We start from the raw sequence: 22572 nt of genomic DNA, 5'->3' as shown, positions 1-22572 counted from the left end.
ATTTGGTTAAGACTAATGCAAATGCTCTATATTGATGCAGGCAAACTTTGCTCCACCTGTTTTCCCGTTTTGTAATCTAATATTTTATACTAATGCTGTTTGCTATCCGGTGTTGACCAGAGAAGGATGGGTTCCCCTTTGAGTCTTGGTTCCGCTCAAGGTTTCTTCCTCTTGCTCTTAGGGAGTTGTTCTTGCCACTGTTGCTTTTGGCGACACTCACGGGGGCTTGGACCCGGATTTTTCTGTAAAGCTACTTTGTGACAACTCCTGTTGTAAAAATTGCTGTATAAATAAATTTCGACTTGACTTGACTTGATACAGGCCAAGATCGATAGCAAAAAACTGCATGAAAACATGAGGCTAAGAGCAAAAACCAGGAAGAGTCCATTATCAAACAACACAATAAACAGTAAGCCAAAAGGACAACAGGGCAAAGTGAAAACAAAAATCCAAAAATACAGACAAAGGTCAAAAAGACAAACCAGGAGAGAACACTGAGCATGCCAGGAACAAGACCACTGGGGTAATACTTGATGAAGTGTGAGTGGTAACCAAACAGTATTTAAATAGTCTGTTGATCACAAGCAGCCGGCCTTTGTCAAACTCAAGTGAGCTGAATCTCCTGAACAGCTCACGATTGGATGATGGTTGTTGCATTCTGGGAAGTGCAGTTTTTGTAGGACATGGACCGACCAAGCTGGAGGGAAGTGTGATCTGGTAGCTGACCTTGGTTGGCTCTAGGCCTTTGGGATGCCTGTGCATTTGCTGTTCGTAGTTTAGGCAAAGTATTCTGTAACGGATCAGGCTGGTTCGGATGCACTCAGTTTCATTACCTGTTTTAATTTGGAGAAATGGACCCTTATTTCACAACAAACGTGACCAATTGTCAGTAAAATTTTATGCAGTATTACAGAAAAGCATCCCATTCATTTTTGTTGTGGACAATATAATTTGATGACCGATGCGTTCGGCTGCCCTACCTGTTCAAATAAAGAGAATCTTTAACTGGAAATGGTTACAGTAGTGATATAGATCAGAGATGGGCAGAAGAAAATGACCCACTGTGTATTTGTTAGTAAGTGCCTAGTCAGTGACAAAAAATGACTCACAAGTTGATTTGCATTGCCTGCAATGAAATAGAAAAAAATATCCTAGTGTATGTTTCAGCTATCCTGCCTTCCGTCCAGTTACCACTAGGATAGGCTCCAGCTCCCCCCATGCCCCAGAAGGATAAGCAGCTTAGAAAGTGTGTGTGTGTGTGTGTGTGTGTGTGTGTGTGTGTTTCAGATGAATCTGAGTTATAACCGAGTCCATAGTTTTACAGTGTTGATTCACCCTTTCGCATTGCCAGAGTGGCTGCAGGTTGCATCACTTAACATGGCCAGGGTCGCCTGATTTTTACAGAAAAGCCGACCACAGACCGTTTGCGTAGGACTGAATGATTACTAACATGGTCCTGTAACAGACACACCCATGAGACACAGAAGTGGTATACAGCAGCTGGCTATATGGCAATTATCAGAATCAGAATCAGAAGAAGTTTTATTGCCATTGTCAATGAACAGGATTCACAGACTAGGAATTTGCTTCGGCATGAAGGTGCAACATAAAAACAAATTAGCTGCATAAATGAAAGGTTTACATATAGGCTATTATTTCCATCCAGTTTGCCATCTAACATATTGATGTGATACATTTCAGACTGTTTTTCTTTTTTTAATGCACTAATCCAGAAATTTACAGACTGTTCCCTCTGCCTTTCCCCCTCCCCCACTTACATCATCTGATCATTACACTATTCTGCTGCCCCGTCATATAAGCTGATTTCCAAGCAGGTGGAAGAAGTGGTGAGGTCAGTGAAATCCTACACTGATTCCACCATCACCACTCTCCACAGCTGTCCTCACCTCGCAGACTTTATGTCTACAAGAGGACAGAGTGTCATCATATATCACCTTTTGTTACCGACAGTGCAGTCCTCACCAGACAAATTAACTTTTTTTCTAGTGGAAGTACTAGATCTGAATTAAAATTATAGAAAAGTGGCAACAAGGCAGTTACGCTTTTAAACAAGCTATCAGGAAAGGAGAATGGAAATATAACAATAAGACAGAAATAAGTTCAAACAAGACAGTTATGAAGACGTCTGGAAAGAACTCAGATGCATATCAGCTGCCTTGTTTACGCTTTTCAGAGGTGTTAGTTAATGTTGGCATGTGGAGTAGGTTTGTCCAGTTTTGCTTGGTGATAAACTAATTTATTATGGCAAAAACTGTAAATATTGGAAGTGGAACTATTTAAAAGCTGCATTTGAGAGGACTACAGATGTGGAGTCAATCATAGGCAAACAGCTGGACTTCAGCCTAAAACTACAGATGATTTGAACCATCAAACTAGGTACAAATGTTAATAGCATTAAAAAATTGTGACATTAATAATTTGTCACTTAACGTATATAAACATGTTAGCATCAACACCCCTAGTAAAATGATAGTATATGGAAAAACAATAATAGGTATGAGTGTATAGTCATTTACATAGTTATATAGTGAATTACATTTATATTTGATTTGTATTACAAAAATTGAGGCCTACACTTGTGATGTTTTTCCATTTGTTTCAGTTAATATGTTTACATGAACGTATTATTGTACATGTTTATTTTCATCCCAGATGTGCAGTTTTGCTTGGTGATAAACAAGTTTATTATGGCAAAAGCTTAAAATATTGGAACTGGAACTATTTAAAAGCTGCATTTGAGAGGACTACAGATGTGGAATCAATCATAGGCAAACAGCTGGACTTCAGCCTAAAACTGGTTAGTTTAATGTCTAGCATTAAAATCGAACAGGCTAATGTGAAAAGAAGTCTGGTTTGTAGTTAGTCAAAGTAGAATTTTATGTAGCAATAAACAAGAATAAAAACTTTTACTTCAGTTTGCTGCTGCAGTATCTGGTATTATTTAAACCAGTTTTTCAAATAAATTAAGCGCTGCGGGAGTCTTTAGAAATAGCAGCACCTCCTACCCACTTAGGTACAACATAAATTCTGTGTATTTTGAAAGATGATGAATTTGTGTGTATGTGTTCCGAATGTAAACCAGCTATCTATTTTTATAATGTACCTGTGATCTGATTACTTCCTTTTTTATTGTAACCTTGGTTTAAACAATATCATGATAAAATCATAAGCCATGATAAACGTTTTGGTGATAATAAGGATACATTTGATAATCCGCACATGCCTAGTCTGTTCACAGTCAGGATATTGTAAGTGTGACCTGTTTCACAACCCCAGGATAGAAAAGGTTCTTAGCCAGGTGGTATGTGTTCCTGGTGCTCGTGATGCTTCTGTAATGCGATCGAGGTGGTAGAGGGTGAAACAGGCTGTGGCTGGACTGTGTGGGGTCCGATGCTGTTGGTTCTTTTTTTAGGCGTCTCTATTTGTAAATGTCCTGAGTGGGTGGGGAGCGCTTGTGGTGAGCTGTACATTTTCTAACCATGCTCTGGCAGTCAGCAAGGCTGATTCTGTGTGATTTTATGTGATCTGTGATTACTATGACTTTAAATTAAATCCACTGGACACTGAGGTCATGTAATCCTACTGAGTGGATGGTTTTGGACAAAGATCAGAATTTTGATGATATTTCATACTTGTTAAAATTAAAAGTACAATTAGTTGGAGTAATGTTATCTCCAAATGTTTATTGCATCAACTGTAATATGAAAGTCATGGCTCAGTACATGCTCTTTTTTGATATAAAAACATTGACAAAACTATTTACAAATCAATTTTTTAATATCTGAATGCCATTATTTGCTCAAGTTTGTTTGAGAGACGGATCATCCTGCATCAGGCTGTGGCATTTACTTTTTTGTGTGTTGCACAAGAGAGCTTGGTGGTGCAGAGAGAAGTCAGATTTCAAATGCTCCTTTTTTGATAATCATTTCCTGTTGTAAATTATACATGGTGAATTTGTACAGATTGAGGATGTCTGCATTTGCACAGTTGGAGGGCTGCATGAAGAGACTATGGCTTCTAAACAGATGGCTCAAAGTGTTTTCTTGTCTTGAGAAGAAAGGAAGATTTGATGGAAGTTGAATATTATAAACATGTGGAGTAGGTTTGTCAGAATATCGATTATCACATTATTTTGTGTAGCTAATCACAACTAGTCACATTTGCGTTATTTCAATTTCCAATTTCAAAAGCATGTGTTTTATTATACATGTTTATTTTCATCCCAGATGTCCAGTTTTGCTTGGTGATAAACTAATTTATTATGGTAAAAGCTGTAAATATTGGAACTGGAACAAAAATTGAGGCCTACACTTGTGATGTTTTTCTATTTGTTTCAATGAATAGGTTTACATGCACTTAATAATCTGATCATAATCAGATTTATGTAGTTGTCTGATTATTCAAGTGGTCATGTAAACAGCATACTCAGGGTTCTTAGATTAGTTAAGAGAGCTGGATTTCAGCTCAGTAATCAGGTTTCTCTGTGCAAGTAAACTCTTACTCTGATTTCTGATGTTTTTCTCAGTCTTCGCATGTGCCAAAAGAAGCCTCAGTACAGGAAATAAGCAAGCAGCATTTAACACAGTACCCACAAGGCGGCAACAAAACACTTTTGGAGCGACACTGGAACCAAATACTTTTACATTTACAGCATTTAGCAGACACTCTTATCCAGAGCGACTTACAAAAAGTGCTTTGTCTATCTAGTGCTTTGTCTATCTAGTATCTTTGCTAGTTACCGATAGGTTAGAGAGAAAGCTAGTCCTGAGCTCAGATACTGCTAGAAACAAAAAGTTACTGTTGACACTGAGAGAAAAAGGAAGAGTTAAACACAGCACAGTGCAATACAATACAGTACAATACAATACAATACATTTCAATAAGTGCAGTACAATACATTACAAATAGATGCCATGCCATATAAATACTTGATGAAATAAAGGTTTTAAATATTCTTCATCTCCTAGATGATTCATATTTTCAGGTAAAAATGGTGTTTTTTAAAAAGCTGTGGCATGAAGCATTACGTTACGTTTATATTTTTTCATCACCATAAATATACATAAATCAACATAAAACCCTATATGATGAACAACGTCAGGACCCAGTTTCCCTTGCCCAGATTAGGGTTACTGGGGCCTCACCCTGGAGCCAGGCCTGGGGGAGGGGCTCCTCAGCGAGCGCCTGGTGGCCAGGCCTTTACCCATGGGTCCCGGCCGGGCTCAGCCCGAATGAGCTACGTGGGACCACTGTCCCGTTGACCCACCACCAGTGGGAGAGGCGCTTATGGAGGTAAGCAATGTAGATCGGGTGGCGGCCGAAGGCGGGGGCCTTGGTGTTCCGATCCTCGGCTACTGAAACTGGCTCTCGGAACATGGAATGTGACCTCTCTGGCAGGGAAAGAGCCCGAGCTAGTGTATGAGGCTGAGAGATACCAACTAGATATAGTTGGGCTCACCTCAACACATGGCAAGGGCTCTGGAACAGACTCTCTGGAGAGGGGTTGGACTTTATTCCATTCTGGAGTTGTCCAGGGTGAGAGGCATCAGTCGGAGTGGGCTTACTCATAGCTCCCCAGCTCAGCGCCTGTATGTCGGTGGACAAGAGGGGTATTTCCCTGCGCCTTTGGGTCAGGGAATGGGCTCTGACTGTTGTCTGTGCTTATGCATCAAGCAGCAGTTCGGAGTACCTGGCCTTCTTGGAGAGCCTGGAGGGGGTACTGGAAAGTGCCCCCTGTGGGGACACCATTGTCTTGCTGGGTGACTTCAACGCTCACGTGGGCAATGACAGTGAGGGCAATGACAGAGGAACCTGCCAGAAAGATCTTCAACTCCCACATCCGACAAAGCTTTGATCGCATACCGAGGGAGGCTGGTGACATCAAGTCTGAGTGGGCCCTGTTCTATGCCTCCATTGTCAATGCAGCGGATCGGAGCTGTGGCCACAAGGTTGTAGGTGCCTGTCATGGCGGCAATCCCCGAACCCATTGGTGGAGACCTCGGGTAAAGGAAGCCGTCAAGCTGAAGAAAGAGTCTTATTGGGCCTGGTTGGCTTGTGGGACTTTGGAGGCAAAAGATTAAGATTAAGACTATGACCCTTATTAGTCCCACAATGGGGAAATTTCACCTCTGCATTTAACCCATCCGTGAAATGAAACACCACATACACTCTAGTGAGCACACACACACTAGGGGGCAGTGAGCAGCCCAATCCGCAGCGCCCAGGGAGCAGTTGGGGGTTAGGTGTCTTGCTCAAGGGCACCTCAGTAATGTGCTGTTGGCTCTGGGGCGACCTTCCGACCTTCCGGTCACGAGGCTGGTTCCCTAACCTCCAGCCCATGACTGCTCCAACAAAAGATGGGTACCAAAGGGTCAAGTGGGTCACGGCTTATGTGGCTGCTGAAGCAAAACTCGAGTGTGGGAGGAGTTTGGTGAGACCATGGAGAAAGACTATCGACAGGCACTGAGAAGGTTCTGGCAAACCGTCAGGCGCCTCAGGAGAGGAAAGCAGTTCCCGATCAACACTGTATACAGTGGGGCTGGAGGGCTGCTGACTTTGACTGGGGACGTCATTGGATGGTGGAAGGAATACTTCAAGGAACTTCTCAATCCCACCAACGATCCTTCCCTAGAGGAGGCAGAGCTTGGAGATCCGAGTGAGGGTCCGTACATCACTCGGGCTGAGGTAGCCAAGGTGGTTGGAAAACTCCTTGGTGGCAGAGCACCGGGGGTGGATGAGATCTGCCCGGAATTCCTGAGGGCTCTGGATGTTGTAGGGCTGTCTTGGCTGACACGCCTTTGCAACATCGCGTGGACATCTGGGGTGGTCCCCCTGGAATGGCAGACCGCATTTTGCATTTTGTGGATTTGGAGAAGGCATTCGACCGTGTCCCTCGCGGGATCCTGTGGGGAGTGCTCCGGGAGTACAGGGTGAGGGGCTTGTTGTTATGGGCCATTCAGTCCCTGTACAAACGGAGCAGGACCTTGGTTTGCCAGCAGTAAGTCAGATTGGTTTCCAGTCAGGGTTGGACTCTGCCAGGGCTGTCCGTTGTCATTGATTCTGTTCATTTTGGACAGAATTTCTCAGAACATCCAAGTGGTGGAGGGTGTCCAGTATGGCGGCCTGAGGATTTCACGTCTGCTTTTTGCGGATGATGTGGTCCTGTTGGCGTCATCAGGCTGGGACCTCCAGCTCTCTCTGGACCAGTTTGTAGCTGAGTGTGAAGCGGCTGGGATGAAAATCAGCACCTCTAAATCTGAGACCATGGTCCTCAGTCGGAAAAGGGTGGAATGCTCTGTCCAGGTTGGGAGTGAATTGTTGCCCCAAGTGGATGAGTTTAAATATCTTGGGATTTTGTTCACGAGTGAAGGAAGGATGGAGCGAGAGGTTGACAACAAGATTGCGGATACAAGCGGCCGAAATTAGCTTTCTCCGCAGGGTCGCCGGGCTCTCCCTTAGAGATAGGGTGAGAAGCTTGGCAATTCGGGAGAGGCTCGGAGTAGAGCTGCTGCTCCTCCATGTTGAGAGAAGCCAGTTGAGGTGGTTCAGGCATCTGGTAAGGATGGCCTCTGGACGCCTCCCTAGGGAGGTGTTCCAGACATGTCAGATGGGACGGAGACCCCAAGGAAGAACCAGGACACGTTGGAGGGATTATATCTCTCAATTGTCTTGGGAACGCCTCGGTATCCCTCTGGAAGAGCTGGAGGAGGTGGTGGGGGAGAGGGAGGCCTGGGCGTCTTTGCTTAGGCTGCTGCCCCCACGACCCAGACTCGGATAAGTGGTTGAAAATGGATGGATGGACATAAATATGATTTCTTTTAATGACACGTTTTCTGTCCCTGTACAGACTCTGTTTATTGTTGCACATAGCTTCCAAAGGCGCTCATTGTCACGATTGGCTCCCCCCTCTCCTCCATGTGCTTTTTGTTTACTTTTTATCATCCATGTGCTTCTTTGTTTTGAGTCTAAGTCCTGCCCCCTTGTTGTCTGACTCCACCCTTTACCATTGCTACGAAGTAAAATTCGCTTATCTCCGCATATGCGTCCGCTTCATCGCTCCTCATTACACTCATTAGGAGTGCAATTCAAATTGGTAGGCACTTAATGCTTAGTTTAATCTAATAGATAGAATGCAATTGATGTGTGAGATGTATTTATATTCAAGTACTTTTGTTCATGTTCAATAGTGGAATCCACAAATGTTTAGCTTTGGTAGAGAACTCTCATTGCCCTCAAATAAAATCAAAATATACTATTGAAAAATTATGGAATTAGCAGGGAACAAAACAGCAGAACCCCACCTCTTTGTTTGCTTTTGTTTTCAGTAGTAAAAGATCTGCTGAATTTTTAGACAGGTGAAGTTAAATCTGTACTCCTGAACAGATGGGTTTTCTGCAGTGGTCCCTCATTAGCTTCAAAAAGCTCATTTAGAATATTTCCTTTGAAGATTGATTTTTGGAGTCGCTTGCTCTCCCCTTTCTGAGAGCTCTTCTAAGTGAGCGGGAAAAGTGGTTATAATTAAAGTGTGCTCATGCTCCTCGCCCACTCCTCAAGCTAATTGGTGACATCGCGGTTCGTTTTAGCCCAATTACTCTCCTCCTCTCTCTCTTTCTCTCGTCCTCTCTCTCTCTCTCTTTTGCTTTCTCTCTCTCTCTCTCTCTCTCTCTCTCTCTCTCTCTCTCTGATGATTAGCAATCACCTCCCTCTCTTTTTTTTTTACTTATCCTCTACTTTCCAGCTCAGGACATTAGCCATCCGCAGAGCAAAGTGTCGTGAATGAACTCACCCTAATTCCACCAGGCCCTATCAACAGAGATGATTTTATTAGCAGTCAGGGCGCTGGTAGGTGCTATTAGTTTGACTTTTTTACTCTTTTGCTTCATCTCCCGCTCATTGTTTAATGGAACTTTTCTCTCTTATCCTTATTAGCGAGAGAGAAAAAAGAATATTCTCAGATTTCTCTGGCTATACTTAGATGTGCATAGATATGTACACCACTTAACTGAGAGAGGATTAAATGTTTGTAGAGTTAGGTGGTGTAACAGTAGTACCGTATGCCTGGATACACGATTTGAAAATTGCGGCGGTGTTTCAGAATTGCAATGGTGCCACATTTCTACTTCACACTCAATGTGAATGTCACCTAATGAACGGCCACATCAATAGGCACAAATTGAGCTCGAATAAATAACCTCAAATTTCAGTCAGTCTAGCAGCAAATGCTAAATTCTGAACCAAACTGATTAGAACAGTAGAGGGGTGCTAGTTGTGGTGCTAGCACTAGCTTAACTAGCAGGCTAACAGCTCCACACACCAAAGGACAGAGTCTGTTCTAGCTGTCACTTCAGCACCAGTCACTGGACTTTACTCTCTTAGTTAGCTCAAGAGGCTAGTGCTAGCTAAGTTCACAGATAATAGCTCCATACCACACAGGACAGGTCCAGTTTTAACTAACTGATGCTCCACTTATGCAGGTTTGGAACATAAAAGCTCAAATCTGAGGGAGCAAAGTGGAGTGACTAGTGCTGGAGACACACTTAGCCAGAATCGAACCTATCCTGTCATGTCTGGAGCTGGTTGTGGCTGGAATTCTAGCTAACACCTCCACAAACCGCAGGATAGGTTTTGTTCTAGCTAGCTGATGCCACAAGTTTAAAAGATAAAAATGATAAAAGATTAGAAGATGAAAATGAAAATGTATAAGTGACCAAAATCAAGTTACATTTTACTGAGAGTTAGCCAGAATCAGAGCTGTCCTTTGTTGTGTGAAGCTGGTTGTGGGACAGGCTAAATAATGTCACTTAAGCACTTTAGAAATGTCTGTTATCAAACCTGTACTGTGTTGTGTAGAACTTTTTTGAATGGAGCTGTTAGCCTGCTAGTTTTGCTGGCCCCAGTACAACAACAAGCCTCCCGCTATTATCCTGAATAGCACTAGCATCTAATTAGACCAGTAGAGTGGAACTTTGCTAGCACATCACAGGAAAAGGTTCAGTTCCAGATAAACTAAATACACAATGGAGTAACTCCTTAGACACAAGTGTAGAGGATAAAGACTCAAATCTGAGTGACTTGTGTTGGGGTGACAGTTAGCCAGAATTAACAGGTCATGTAGTGGATAGGATAGGATGAGAGAAGAGAAGATAATCCTTTATAAGTCCCATAATGAGGAAATACTCAGTGTTACAGCAGCAGAGGGAGAGCAACACACTCAAGAAAAGACGTAGCAAGAAGAGAATTAACAAGGAATTAATTGACAGTTTGTTTTTTGTTACTTTATAGAAAAAATATGTAATATGAAAAGTAAAAAATAGGATAAAAATATAAACTCTGTCCTTCACAAATAATAACACATACACACATATTGTAAGCCACTTATCCTTCTGGGTCACAGGGGGAGCTGGAGCCTATCCCAGCAGTCACGAGTTGGAAAGCAGGGTATACCCTGGACAGGTCACCAGTACATCACAGGGCACAAAAAACAACAATATAAAGAATTAAAAATAAATGAAAGCAAGAATATTTACACTGTAAGAATATTGTATGGAACTCTTAGTCTGCTATCTGAGAAAGTGCTAGTGCCACATCCAGCTCCACTCTGTTGTCCTACTTAGGTGCTAGTCCTGTTTCACACGCCACCATTAATCCTGTATACAATTTTTTGTACTGTTTAATGGTATGAAAATAAGTGCATATGGTCTAGCCCTAGTGATGAATGTGCTTTATGTCTTGCAACTTGGCATTTGAGGTGAAAAAGATGTGTGGAAACGTGTGTCTGTTTGTGGAAGTGTATCCTTGTGTGAGTGTGTGTAAGTGTATATACGTGGGTACTGGGCTCTGCTCAGTGTTTGTCTATCGATTCTGTAGTCCCTCTCTCTAGGTATTCCTTTCTCTCTGCTGGTGCAGGTAGATTGACTCCCCTCTTAAATCTTTACTCAGACTACGATCATAACCTGCACCAATCAATAACACAGATGAGTACACACTACAGCTGTACCCTCGCAAACAGAATCACACTCACACACTTCAGGACACATTAATATTACATTACGCACACTCAGACATTAAGACCAGCATATCTCAATGCAGATGACGATGAGGTAGAGAAATACAGACAGAAAGAACCTGACATTCACAGTCTGTTAAGTCTTATAGCTTAATAGTGTTGGCTTATACTGTATGGCTCAGACAAAGAATCACTACGCTTGATTTGGTTCCCTCTGACTGTTAACAGTTCTCAAATTCTGTGTTATTCGGTTACATTTTCCATTAAAACTATGGACAGCGTTTTTGGTGGCGGAGGCTATACTTTTTTATAAATTGCAGCTCTTTCGATTTAAAAATTGCACTCCCTTAGTTTGCAATGTTAAAACAGGAGTGTTAACAACCATGCAGGACCTGGTGGATCACCACAAATATCAGTACTTACAGCTTTCATCTTTGAGAGACAAAATCAAGCTGCATCAGATCTGTAAACGTCCACAGGAGTTTCTGTCCATCTTTCCACTGTGAGAAGACAACTCATCGCTATGGGTCTGAAAGGAGGTCTAGCTGTCAATAAGCCTCACTGAGAAAAGAAAACAGACAAAAAAAGAAGAAAATCTGCAAATCAAACCAGGAAACAGTGGACTGATTGAGAAGCAGAAAGATTGAACTTTGGAGGTATGAAAAATTTTCCTGCAGATTTCTTTGAGAAACTGAAGTCTCCTAAAAAGAATGCAAGCTGTAATTAAGATAATAAGTAAATACTGAGAAAATAATATTATATGTAGTTGTTGAGGCTTCTGTGTAATTTTCTATTATATATGTTGCCTTTTTCCTGTCGCTGAAAAATGAAAAACTGTTTTTGACTGTAAATAAAATCAGTGAAGGGCTATAAATAACATCCATTCTTGAAGAAACATTAAATGCAGGAGAATATTAGGGCTGTTACGATTACTCAAGTTGACCCCTTAAACTTCCAGTCATATTATATTCAAGAATAGTTTGTCAGTAATGACCTGGACTGCAAGGCAAACTGGTTGCGTTTTCCTTAAGTTATTTTTAAAGATAGTGTGCTAAGACTGTGTGTTTAACTGGATTATTTGGTTTATTGATAAATCAGAATGATTAGCCTTTTTAAAGGCTTGTTTGCTAAACTTTTTCCAGTATTTTGGAATCTGTTTTTGTTCAGTTACATCTATTTTTATTGCTTGGCCTTTAAAAAAACTGATTCCTCACTTAATCGAATAGTCAGTAAATCAGTAGATCATCTATCCTGTCGAGGAACAGAAAAGGTGTAACGCGGGTGAGCGATGACGAGGCAGACGCTTGTGCTGAGAGAAGCAAGATTTATCCATAATCATGGTCTAAACAGTCCATGGGCAAAGAGCCAACACGGAGAGAATGAGGGACAAACATGACAAAAAGGCACACAGGCTAAACACAACAACAGAGAACAGAGAAAATACAAAGGAGGCCAGAAAATCAAACACCACACAATACAAAGACCAGCAAACACCTAGGGAAAAACACAGGGCTTAAATACTAGAACAGGTTAACAAGACACAGGTGGTTAACAAGAGGATTAACAAGACACAGGTGAGAACGATCAAGGGCAGGGTCTGGAAACAAGGGGGCAGAACAGGGAAGAATCAAAACAAGGAAGCACATGGACAGGACCAAAGGAAAACAAAAGCACATGGAGGACTGGGAGGGGCCAATCGTGACAAAAGGAAGCTAGTTAGCCAGCAGGCTGCTGGCTGATGTTGGTTTTTTAACATGCGTGTACTAAATGCATAGCCTGGCAATGTTCAACAAGTGAAACTACAAGACTCTTCTTTAGTACATTGATGTGGAGAAGTGCAATGAAAGCTGTTGTCAGAGAAGAAAAAGCCATCACAGCACATTACATCAGCTTTCACACTTCTCTCTGTTTAACACAGCTGTGGTTGCACTAATTAGCCTCTTCCTCGCTACATTACCACATTAGCCATCTTGTTAAGCATCAATTGCCCTCATCATTAATAGATTTGATAAAGATTCTAAGTGTTTTGTTGGCCTTTTAGCAGAAATTGGACAGGAGTATGTTTACACCAGTCCACTGCTCATTTTACCAAATTTATTTTGTCTTTGAAATATGATATTTTAAGTGATAATTACAGTGCAAATGATTGTTCTTTGTTGCGATGCTATAGAAGAACTGCTTTTGGTTCCCTAAAGAACATTTCAGTGGACGATTCTTTTACCTCTTAATGTGAGCTGTGTTGTCCACTTTTCTTATTTAAAAACATGATGTCTGAATACTGTTGCATTTATTTTGATATGTAAGGATGTGATTTAACAAGCCAACATTTCATAGATTTAGATTTGTTTACCTTTTTGAGCAAACAGACATATCGATTCTGTCGGAAGAAAACCTCGTATCTCCATTTTTCAGTTTGTGACATCATTTGAAAATGCCCTTTGCCCTTTACATTGTGTCAAAATTTCATGATGAATGGACCAAAAGAAATGGTCCAAAATGACTTGGAAAACATTCTGATTCCATTGACTTAAATTAAAAGCAATGTATTTTTTTTCCTTCTCCTGTCAAGTTACCAAAGTTTTGGAGATACAAGGTTTTCTTCTGACAACAGTGATATGAATAGTAATGGACACCACACTTGAGTCATTCTAATGAAACAAAATGATAAGCTGGCCGTTCTTTTCTGTACAGTGCCAGGAAGCATAACAGCAAGCAGAAAACAATTCCACTTGCTGATCCATTTTACTATGACCTACTATTTACTATGTGGACGAGCACACACACCAACTACTCAGGGGGGGCATATTTAAGTGATTTAAAGGGTACAACACCTGAATGTATCACCGAGATGATGCGTAAGGTGTGTCAGTGTAAAGAAACTTATTAAAGTTTAAAGATCATCCTAGAAGGTTTGTCTTAAAACCAGATGTCCAAGCCAAGAACCATTAGGAACCTTAATTTTTAATAGCTTACCTTTTGGCTCAAATCTTCAGGGTCACTGTGTGTTTCCTTTTAAGTCACAATTTTCTGTCTCTCAAAAAACCTAAAGCCAAACAGTTGTGGTGTTTGGCACGTTTGGTATTTTTAACTGCAGAGAATCTTATTTTCTTGTGTCATTATCGACTATGTAAAAGCCCTGTCAAACATGGATTTGAAATGTCATGGTGCTTAAGAGGATCTACCAGCTTCTTATTTTGCTACCGCTTCTTAAAGCTGTAGATTGTCTTTGTAAAAGCATAGGAGCCATCTGAGCCCCCCTCTGCATGAGATTGTGTGACATGGATTGACAAGGGCTCAGGCGCAAAGACGGCTGTGTCTCAGCAGGCAGTTGACATAACCCCAAGCATCCCTCGCCCCTTTGATGCTGACACAGGGCTTACGATTCTCTGGGCTGGAGGGACAAAATCTGTTACAGTGCAGTACATCCTGACCCTAATACCTCTACATATATCTCCATACAGTACTCTGCAAATATCAGAGACCACTTTTCATTTCTTTCATTTTCAGTCAGACTTGCCGTTAAGTACAGGTTATTCATTCAGGAGATATTTCTGAGGAGATTAGAAAATCCACTTGAATAAGGAATGAGAAAGTCAAAGGAAAACAAACACATAAACATGCGTTTTCAGAACTGGAGTTCAGAACATGATACCACCTGTAAGACTTGGTCGACCACCAAAACTGTCCCCATCAGATAAGCAGTACTTAAAGCTTTGAGAGAGAAAATCAAGCTGCACTCTTGCTCCAGTTTAGAAAAGATCCATCCTTCCACTGTGAGAAGAATGACTCTGAAAGGATCTGTAGCTGATAAGAAGCCTCACTGAGATAAGGACATAGACACAAAAGAACATTTACAAATCAAACCAGGAAACAACATTTCTTTGGTCTTATTCGCAACCAACGTAAGATTTCTTTGAAAAACTGAGAGCAAGTCTCCTGATAAGATTGGAATCTGTAATAAAGTTAAAAGCAGAAAAAAATAATACATATAGTTGAGGCTTGTTTATTTTCTATTAATGATATGCTTTTTTTCATTAATGGCCATTTGAGCAGTAAATTAAGTGAGTGAGTCTCTGATTTTGTGCTGTACTGTATGCTGAAAATAATGCAGCCCAATCTTTAATCATTATACATTCTTAATACATCAGTACATTCTGAATATATTGCAAGTATTTCGGTACATATATCACAATATTTTCTCCACATTGCATGGCTCTAATTTACACCACGGATTATGCAGGGTCTGAGAAGGTTGGACTTGTGGACAGTTGTTGCATCAGTTTTCCAAGAACTTTACAGAACATTCCCATCAATAGGTTTGGTTTGTGTTGATGGGCTGCTCACTGCAGTTTATCTGATACACACTGTATTGGCCAAGTATACTTGGATATACTATATGCAAACATAAAGGGACAAATAAATAAATGAATGAAAACAACTACAGTCATTTCAGTAATTATTGGCAAAGATGAGTTAAAAAGGTAATGAAAAATGTCTTTGTGGTTAATTACCCCAGTCTCACACTGAAAGAATGAGAAAAGCTCAACCTTAAATTAAAAAAAAAAAAGTAAATTTCACGTTTTGATCAGGCAATATACTGCATATAAAAGCTACATGTCTGAAAATGCCCATAGCCTTATAGGGGAGAACGTATTGCTGTTATGTTGGTACAAGTGGGTAACACAACATACTAAATGCAGGGTTTCAATAATTGTGATTAGGGCTGTCAAACAATTAAAATAATTAATCATTCTTGGTCACATTATTTTGTGTAGTTAATCTCAATCACGTATTTGCTCAAATTTAACCCTTACATTTTTCTTTCCATTTATAAAGTAGTTTCTTATGGCTGTATGAGTGGATCAAATGAGCTTTAGTAGAATTTCTGTAATTCAGTAACTTTCTTTTCATTGCGTGAGTTAAACTTTAAAAATCATATGAAGTGTGGATAGCAGCAATCAGACGTGTTGTATTGACTGACATATAATCATGATAATTTGATTTTTTTCTTTCTTTTTGTTTTATTTCACTTTCATTCTCTCTCTCCTACAGCTGTTTCCTTTCCCTTTTGCTGGTTGCTGCAGTGGTTTGGAAAGTAAAGCAGACATGCTGGGCTTCCACGAGGAGGGAGGTAAGCACTGACGTCAGTACTTTTATTTGTATCTGTGTAACCAGAATTAATTATTTACTTCTTTACTTAAGTGAAACTTCTTGTGTCACTATAATAATAATAATAATAGTCAGGCATCATATAGGCCTAAAACTGATTTGCTGTAGAAATACTTGGACAAATCCAGGGTGGTTTTGCTAACTTCTTTTTTGCGGAAAAGCTAAAAATGTCATTTAAAAAAAAAAGAGAAATTTTGCAACATGTTGGTTTGTTATTTCTGAAACGTGATTAATTGCTTGTTGGAAGACTGATTTTAATATGCATGTTTTAATGCTTTTTAGAGCATCCACTCTGCTGTCTTGTTTCTTTCACTTTTGTTTCACCTAAAAATGGAAGCAATAGCACAAGTTACTATTAAAATTAATCCATGTGTGAGATTCTAGCTAAATGTTTATTACCATTATTCTTATTTATTAACTTTTAAAATGATATATGCATGAGTAATGGGATTCATATGGGGCAGTGTCTAAAGGTGAGAGAGATCTATCTATCTATACACACACACACACAAAAAAAAAAAAAAAAAATTTAGTCAGCCACTGATTGTGCAAGTTCTCCTACTTAGAAAGGTGAGAGACGTCTGTAATTTTCATCATAGGTGCACTTCAACTATGAGAGACAATGAGAAAAATCCAGGAAATCACATTGTAGGATTTTTAAAGAATTTATTTGTAAATTATGGTGGAAAATAAGTATTGTCAATAAAAGTTCAACTCAATACTTTGTAACATAACCTTTGTTGGCAATGACAGAGGTCAAATGTTTCCTGCAAGTCTTCACCAGGTTTGCACACTGTAGCTCATATTTTGGCCCATTCCTCCATGCAGATCTCCTCTAGAGCAGTGATGTTTTGGGGCTGTCGCTGGGCAACACAGACTTTCAATTCCCTCCACAAATTTTCTATGGGGTTGAGGTCTGGAGACTGGCTAGGCCACTCCAGGACCTTGAAATGCCCTTTACGGAGCCACTCCTTCGTTGCCTGAGCAGTGCGTTTGGGATCATTGTCATGCTGGAAGACCCAGCCACGTTCCATCTTCAATGCTCTCACTGATGGAAGGAGGTTTTGGCTTAAAATCTCACGATACAGGGCCCCGTTCATTCTTCCCTCAACACGGATCAGTCGTCCTGTCCCCTTTGCAGAAAAACAGCCACAAAGCATTATGTTTCCATACCTACTGTGAAGCATGGGGGTGGTGTTCCTGGGATGCAACTCAGCATTCTTCTTCCAAACATAACGAGTTGAATTTTTACCAAAAAGTTCTATTTTGATTTCATCTGACCACATGATATTCTCCCAATCCTCTTCTGGATCATCCATATGCTCTCTGGCAAACTTCAGACAGGCCTGGACATGTACTGGCTTAAGCAGGGGGACACGCCTGGCACTGCAGGATTGGAGTGCCTCTAGGCGTCGTGTGTTACTGATGGTAGCCTTTGTTACTTTGGTCCCAGCTCTCTGCAGGTCATTCATCAGGTCCCTCCGTGGAGTTCTGGGATTTTTGTTCACTGTTCTCATGATCATTTTGACCCCACGGGATGAGATCTTGCATGGGGCCCCAGATCAAGGGAGATTATCAATGGTCTTGTATGTCTTCCATTTTCTTACAATTGCTCCCACAGTTGATTTATTCACACCAACCTGCTTGCCTATTGTAGATTCACTCTTCCCAGCCTGGTGCAGGTCTGCAATTTTCTTCCTGGTGTCCTTCGACAGCTCTTTGGTCTTGGCCGTGGTTGAGTTTGGAATCTGACTGTTTGAGGCTGTGGACAGGTGTCTTTTATACAGATAACGAGGTCAAACAGGTGCCATTGATACAGGTAACGAGTGGAGGAGAGAAGAGCTTCTTAAAGAAGAAGTATCAGGTCTGTGAGAACCAGAGATCTTGCTTATTTATGGGTGACCAAATAATTATTTTCCACCATAATTTACAAATAAATTCTTTATAAATCCTACAATGTGATTTCCTGGTTTTTTTATTTCTCATTTTGTCTCTCATAGTTGAAGTGAACCTATGATTAAAATTACAGACCTCTCTCATCTTTCTGAGTAGGAGAACTTGCACAATCAGTGGCTGACTAAATACTTTTTTGCCCCACTGTATGTATATATAATACTCAGTAAGAAGTTGTTTGAAAGGGTGAAATCCAGTCGAATCTTTAAATATTCTCAGTTTTGGGTTTTCTGAGGTTGCAACACAGACTAGAGGCTTTCATTGCTGTACCAGCAGCATTCAGGAAAGGCAGAAGAACAAGAGACATCATTTCGGATGTTTGCTGGGTTATGAAAAAGCAAACGTGTTCAAGATGGTTGTCAGCATGTGTTTCGGTGACGACAGCAAAGCTGTAAGCTTGTTGATCAGTGTAGAGGCTCCTAACTAGAACATCTACACTGAAGGCCCTTATAAGTAAGGTTAAAGAAGAGAGTGAAAAGGTATGACTCAATATGAAATGACTAAGTTTATGACATCACAAAAGACTGATAACTTATTCCATGGAGAAGATGTGAAAAGAGTGGATGAAATATTAAAACCAAAGGATCCAGCTCTTAAAAAATATGGCACGAGGTGGCACTTGGTAGAAATGAGCATGTAAAGCTTGAGCTTCTCTACAAAGATCGATCAGAATTGCCCAGGCTATGGCCTTCTGTGTGGCTCTTTGTGGATGTGAAAGCTGGACAATAAACAGCTAAACAGATGCCTTAGAACTTTGTTGTTGGCAAAGACTTCTGATAATTCATTGGGTGGCAAAAAATGCATCTTTGTCCATATCAAGCCTCACCTCTCACCTGTCTTATTTTGGACATAATCTGAGAAGAACCAATTTATTGGAAATGACCATTATGTTTGGAAGTGTTGAAGGGAAAAGAGGATGATCAGCTACAAGGTGGATGGATGCAGTCAGAGAACATGAACCAGCAATTCAGAAGTCTGAAGACCCAATGAGAAGACAAAAAGTTGGTTTCTGGTTGAGATATTGTAAGAGTTCATTCCCCCATGTATAAGGTTTCTAGCAGCTGCCACACAAATACACACATATTTCAATTCATTACATTCGTTTAGTAGATAGATCATCTGACTTTCCTCTTGAAGTCATCATGTAACGTTTTACGGGTTCACTGTGTAAACATGACATGCATGTGCAGCGAGCAAAGAAGTGTACAGCAAACTAAATGACCTCAGAAACATAAGTATATTGAGCTTTAATCTTCCTCCTAAAAAGAAAATGCCACTGTTTCTGGATGTTGTGAAAATGTCAGCAGCCTGCCAGGCAAATGGCCTTCTTTTAACGAGGCGAATGCGACGATAAACACTGCCATTTTCCTTCATTACCCGTCCACACAAACCAATTAATTCTGACAGCGCCCTGTGCAAATGGGACGCTTTGTATCGCTGAAAGCCTTAACAGATGCCCCACTCTTCCCGTTTTCTATCCTTTTGTCATTTAACAGGCTACAACATACTGCCATAAAAACATACATGAAAATGGCGAGCTGGAAAGAGTATTCATGGAGCTTTTTAAAATACAATACAATAATCGACGCCTTTTTATCTGAGAGCGTCAGTGTCTGTGTGAGTTTATGCTCGGGTACTTGTGCTGAAGTTAAAACGTTGGTTTTATGCCACTTTGCTGTCACAGTTGGTGTTTGGATTCTCATCAAATATGCACTTGTAAACCAGGCTCTCAGGGCATTCTGATAATGGAGGAGTTTAATCTAAACAAAGGAGCCACTGCTGCCTGTCTTATCTTCAGGGTAGCATTTTGATTAGAAAGAAAAAATACAATAAGATTTGATATGAATCAGTTCGGCTTACCAGCTGTAGGAGGAGTCAAGCGTTTCGGGGTTTGATGATTTGAAAGGCTCCCTTTGGACTGCATTACAGTTAGCTGTAGTTAGTTTGATGGGTTTTGAAGCAGCTCCAGCAGGCTGTTTGTTTTTGTCGTGTCTTTTGGCTTTCTCAGAATTAAAATGAAACCAATAATTAAGCAGATACTTTGAAATAAATTCAAATGGTAAAGCCACTTATGTAACTGAATGATACATGTGATGCCCTCAGAAAACACAGAGTGAACAGGCATTATTGTGTGTGGCACAGTGATCATAACCAAAGTATGTAGGTATGGATAAAATGATATATTATCATAATAATTTTTTAAAGGAATGGGAATCAATATAAACTAATGCTCAGTCTACACAGGCTATATTTTTACACTATTTTTTCTAAGTGAAAATAAGTTAACACATCCTCTATAGGGGATAAACTTAAAATATTATGAACATAAATATTTTTTTTTCTGTAAATGTTAGTGCACAATTTATATTTATTTGCAGAATTTAATACACTATATTGCCAAAAGTATTCACTCATTGAATTCAGGTGGTTCAGTCACTTACGCATAGTGCACAGAGGTCACCCACTTTCTGTGAGTCGATCACTACAGACCTCCAAACTTCATGTGGCCTTCAGATCAGCTCAAGAACAGCATAGAGAGCTTCATGGAATGGGTTTCCATGGCCGAACAGCTGAATCCAAGCCTTACATCACCAAGCGCAATGCAAAGCATTGAATGCAGTGGTGTAAAGCGCTGCCATCTGGTAATCCGATGGATGAGTCAGTACTTGTCTGACTGCATTGTGCCAAGTGTAAAGTTTGGTGGAGGGGGGATTATGGTGTGGGGTTGTTTTTCAGGAGTTGGGCTCGGCCCCTTAGTTCCAGTGAAAGGAACTCTTAATGCTTCAGCACCAAGAGATTTTGGACAATTTCATGCTCCCAACTTTGTGGGAACAGTTTGGGGACGCCCCCTTCTTGTTCCAACATGAGCACCAGTGCACAAAGCAGGTCCATAAAGACATGGATGAGCAATTTAGTGTGGAAGAACTTGACTGTCCTGCACAGAGTTCTGACCTCAGCCTGATAGAACACTTTTGGGATGAATTAGAGCGGAGACTGCAAGCCAGGCCTTCTTGTCCAACATCAGTGTCAGACCTCACAAATGCGCTTCTGGTTTATGGTCAAAAATTCCCATAAACACACTCCTAAACCTTGTGGAAAGCCTTCCCAGAAGAGTTGAAGCTGTTATAGCTGCAAAGGGTGGGCCGACATCATATTAAACCCTATGGATTAAGAATGGGAGGCAGATGAGCAAATACTTTTGGCAATATAGTGTATATTTGAAAAAATGTAACATGCATATAAATAAATAATTAGAAATGAAGCACTAAAACTCACAGTTAGTCTGCTTTCTGTAGAGAACATGTTAAGATGTATTTTCACTCAGAAAATCAACACAACATGAAGTTTAACCGGGGGTGTTCAAATTTTTGCATACGACTAGAGACGCACCAATACCACTTTTTCCCCTTCGATACTGATACCCTGATCGTTTAGTATCAGCCGATACTGCGTACTGATACCGATACCAACTCTATCTAACCTAACTCATATAAGTCCTGATAGTCATACAGTTACATTTTTCAAAAGAAAAAATATTCTGTTAAAAAATATGTTCTGCATCATAAGTAAAGCACACTCAGCTTGGCTCTATGGCATTTACTTGTTGAATTATATCTTTTTATCTTTTTTTATTTACTGTCTATGTGTTTAATATTTATTTTTATATAATTAGAAATAAGAACCACGTTTAACAACTTGTTAAATGTAAAATATCTTTACTGTGCAAAACAGAACTGAACAGTTTACAGATAAACCTGTGGTGTTTACACATCAGCACACAGCAGCTCCTCCAGCTCAAACACAGAGCTGATTGTTGTTTCACATCCAAATATCTCAAGTCATTTGTCTCAGATGAGTGTCTTGTTCACTGGTGCTGCATCTCTGAGTGTCAGTTCAGTAAGTATTTCATCCATCCATCCATCCATCCATTCTCTAAGCCGCTTCTCCGTAAGGGTCGCGGGGGGATGCTGGAGCCTATCCCAGCAGTCTCAGTAAGTATTTGACGGCCCTAAATAATACATTTTTCTCAAATGTGAACTACTGTTTAAAAAAATTGCTTTAAGCACATCTGCGTCATGCTCACATGGAGAAGATTAATCACGCTGATGAACAAAGACATGAAAATGACATAAAATTGTGAATTCTGTCAAACCAGTGAGGCTAAAGGATATAAAGCGGAGCTACAGTAACATATAAACTCTAGCTTTAGGTAAGCTGGAACGCCCCTTTAATGAGAATATTCAGTTTGGATTGAAGGTGTTTTCCATTTACACTGTCAGTGCATGCATGGCAGCAGATAAGATAAGATAAGATAAGATAAGATAAGATAGACTTTTATTATCCCACTGGGGGAAATTTACATTGTTACAGCAGAATACACAGTAAGCAGATAAAGAGCAGTAAGTAGACAAAGATGTGCACCA

At 40.5% G+C, this 22572-nt stretch overlaps 1 protein-coding gene across 1 annotated transcript in view; it reads left to right on the top strand.

The window, feature by feature from the left end:
* The window catches only part of atrnl1a (attractin-like 1a), a 383555-nt gene that overhangs the window by 207910 nt on the left and 153073 nt on the right, over positions 1-22572 (top strand). The window contains exon 26 of the mRNA XM_037538727.1: positions 16079-16157. Coding sequence (XP_037394624.1) covers positions 16079-16157 — 79 coding nt within the window. The remainder of the gene's footprint in view (positions 1-16078; positions 16158-22572) is intronic.

This window comes from Pygocentrus nattereri, chromosome 5 (assembly GCF_015220715.1).
Source record: "Pygocentrus nattereri isolate fPygNat1 chromosome 5, fPygNat1.pri, whole genome shotgun sequence".
Lineage (NCBI taxonomy): Eukaryota > Metazoa > Chordata > Actinopteri > Characiformes > Serrasalmidae > Pygocentrus > Pygocentrus nattereri.
The sequence above is the reverse complement of the archived record's forward strand: the minus strand, read 5'-3'. Positions and strand labels throughout refer to the sequence as shown.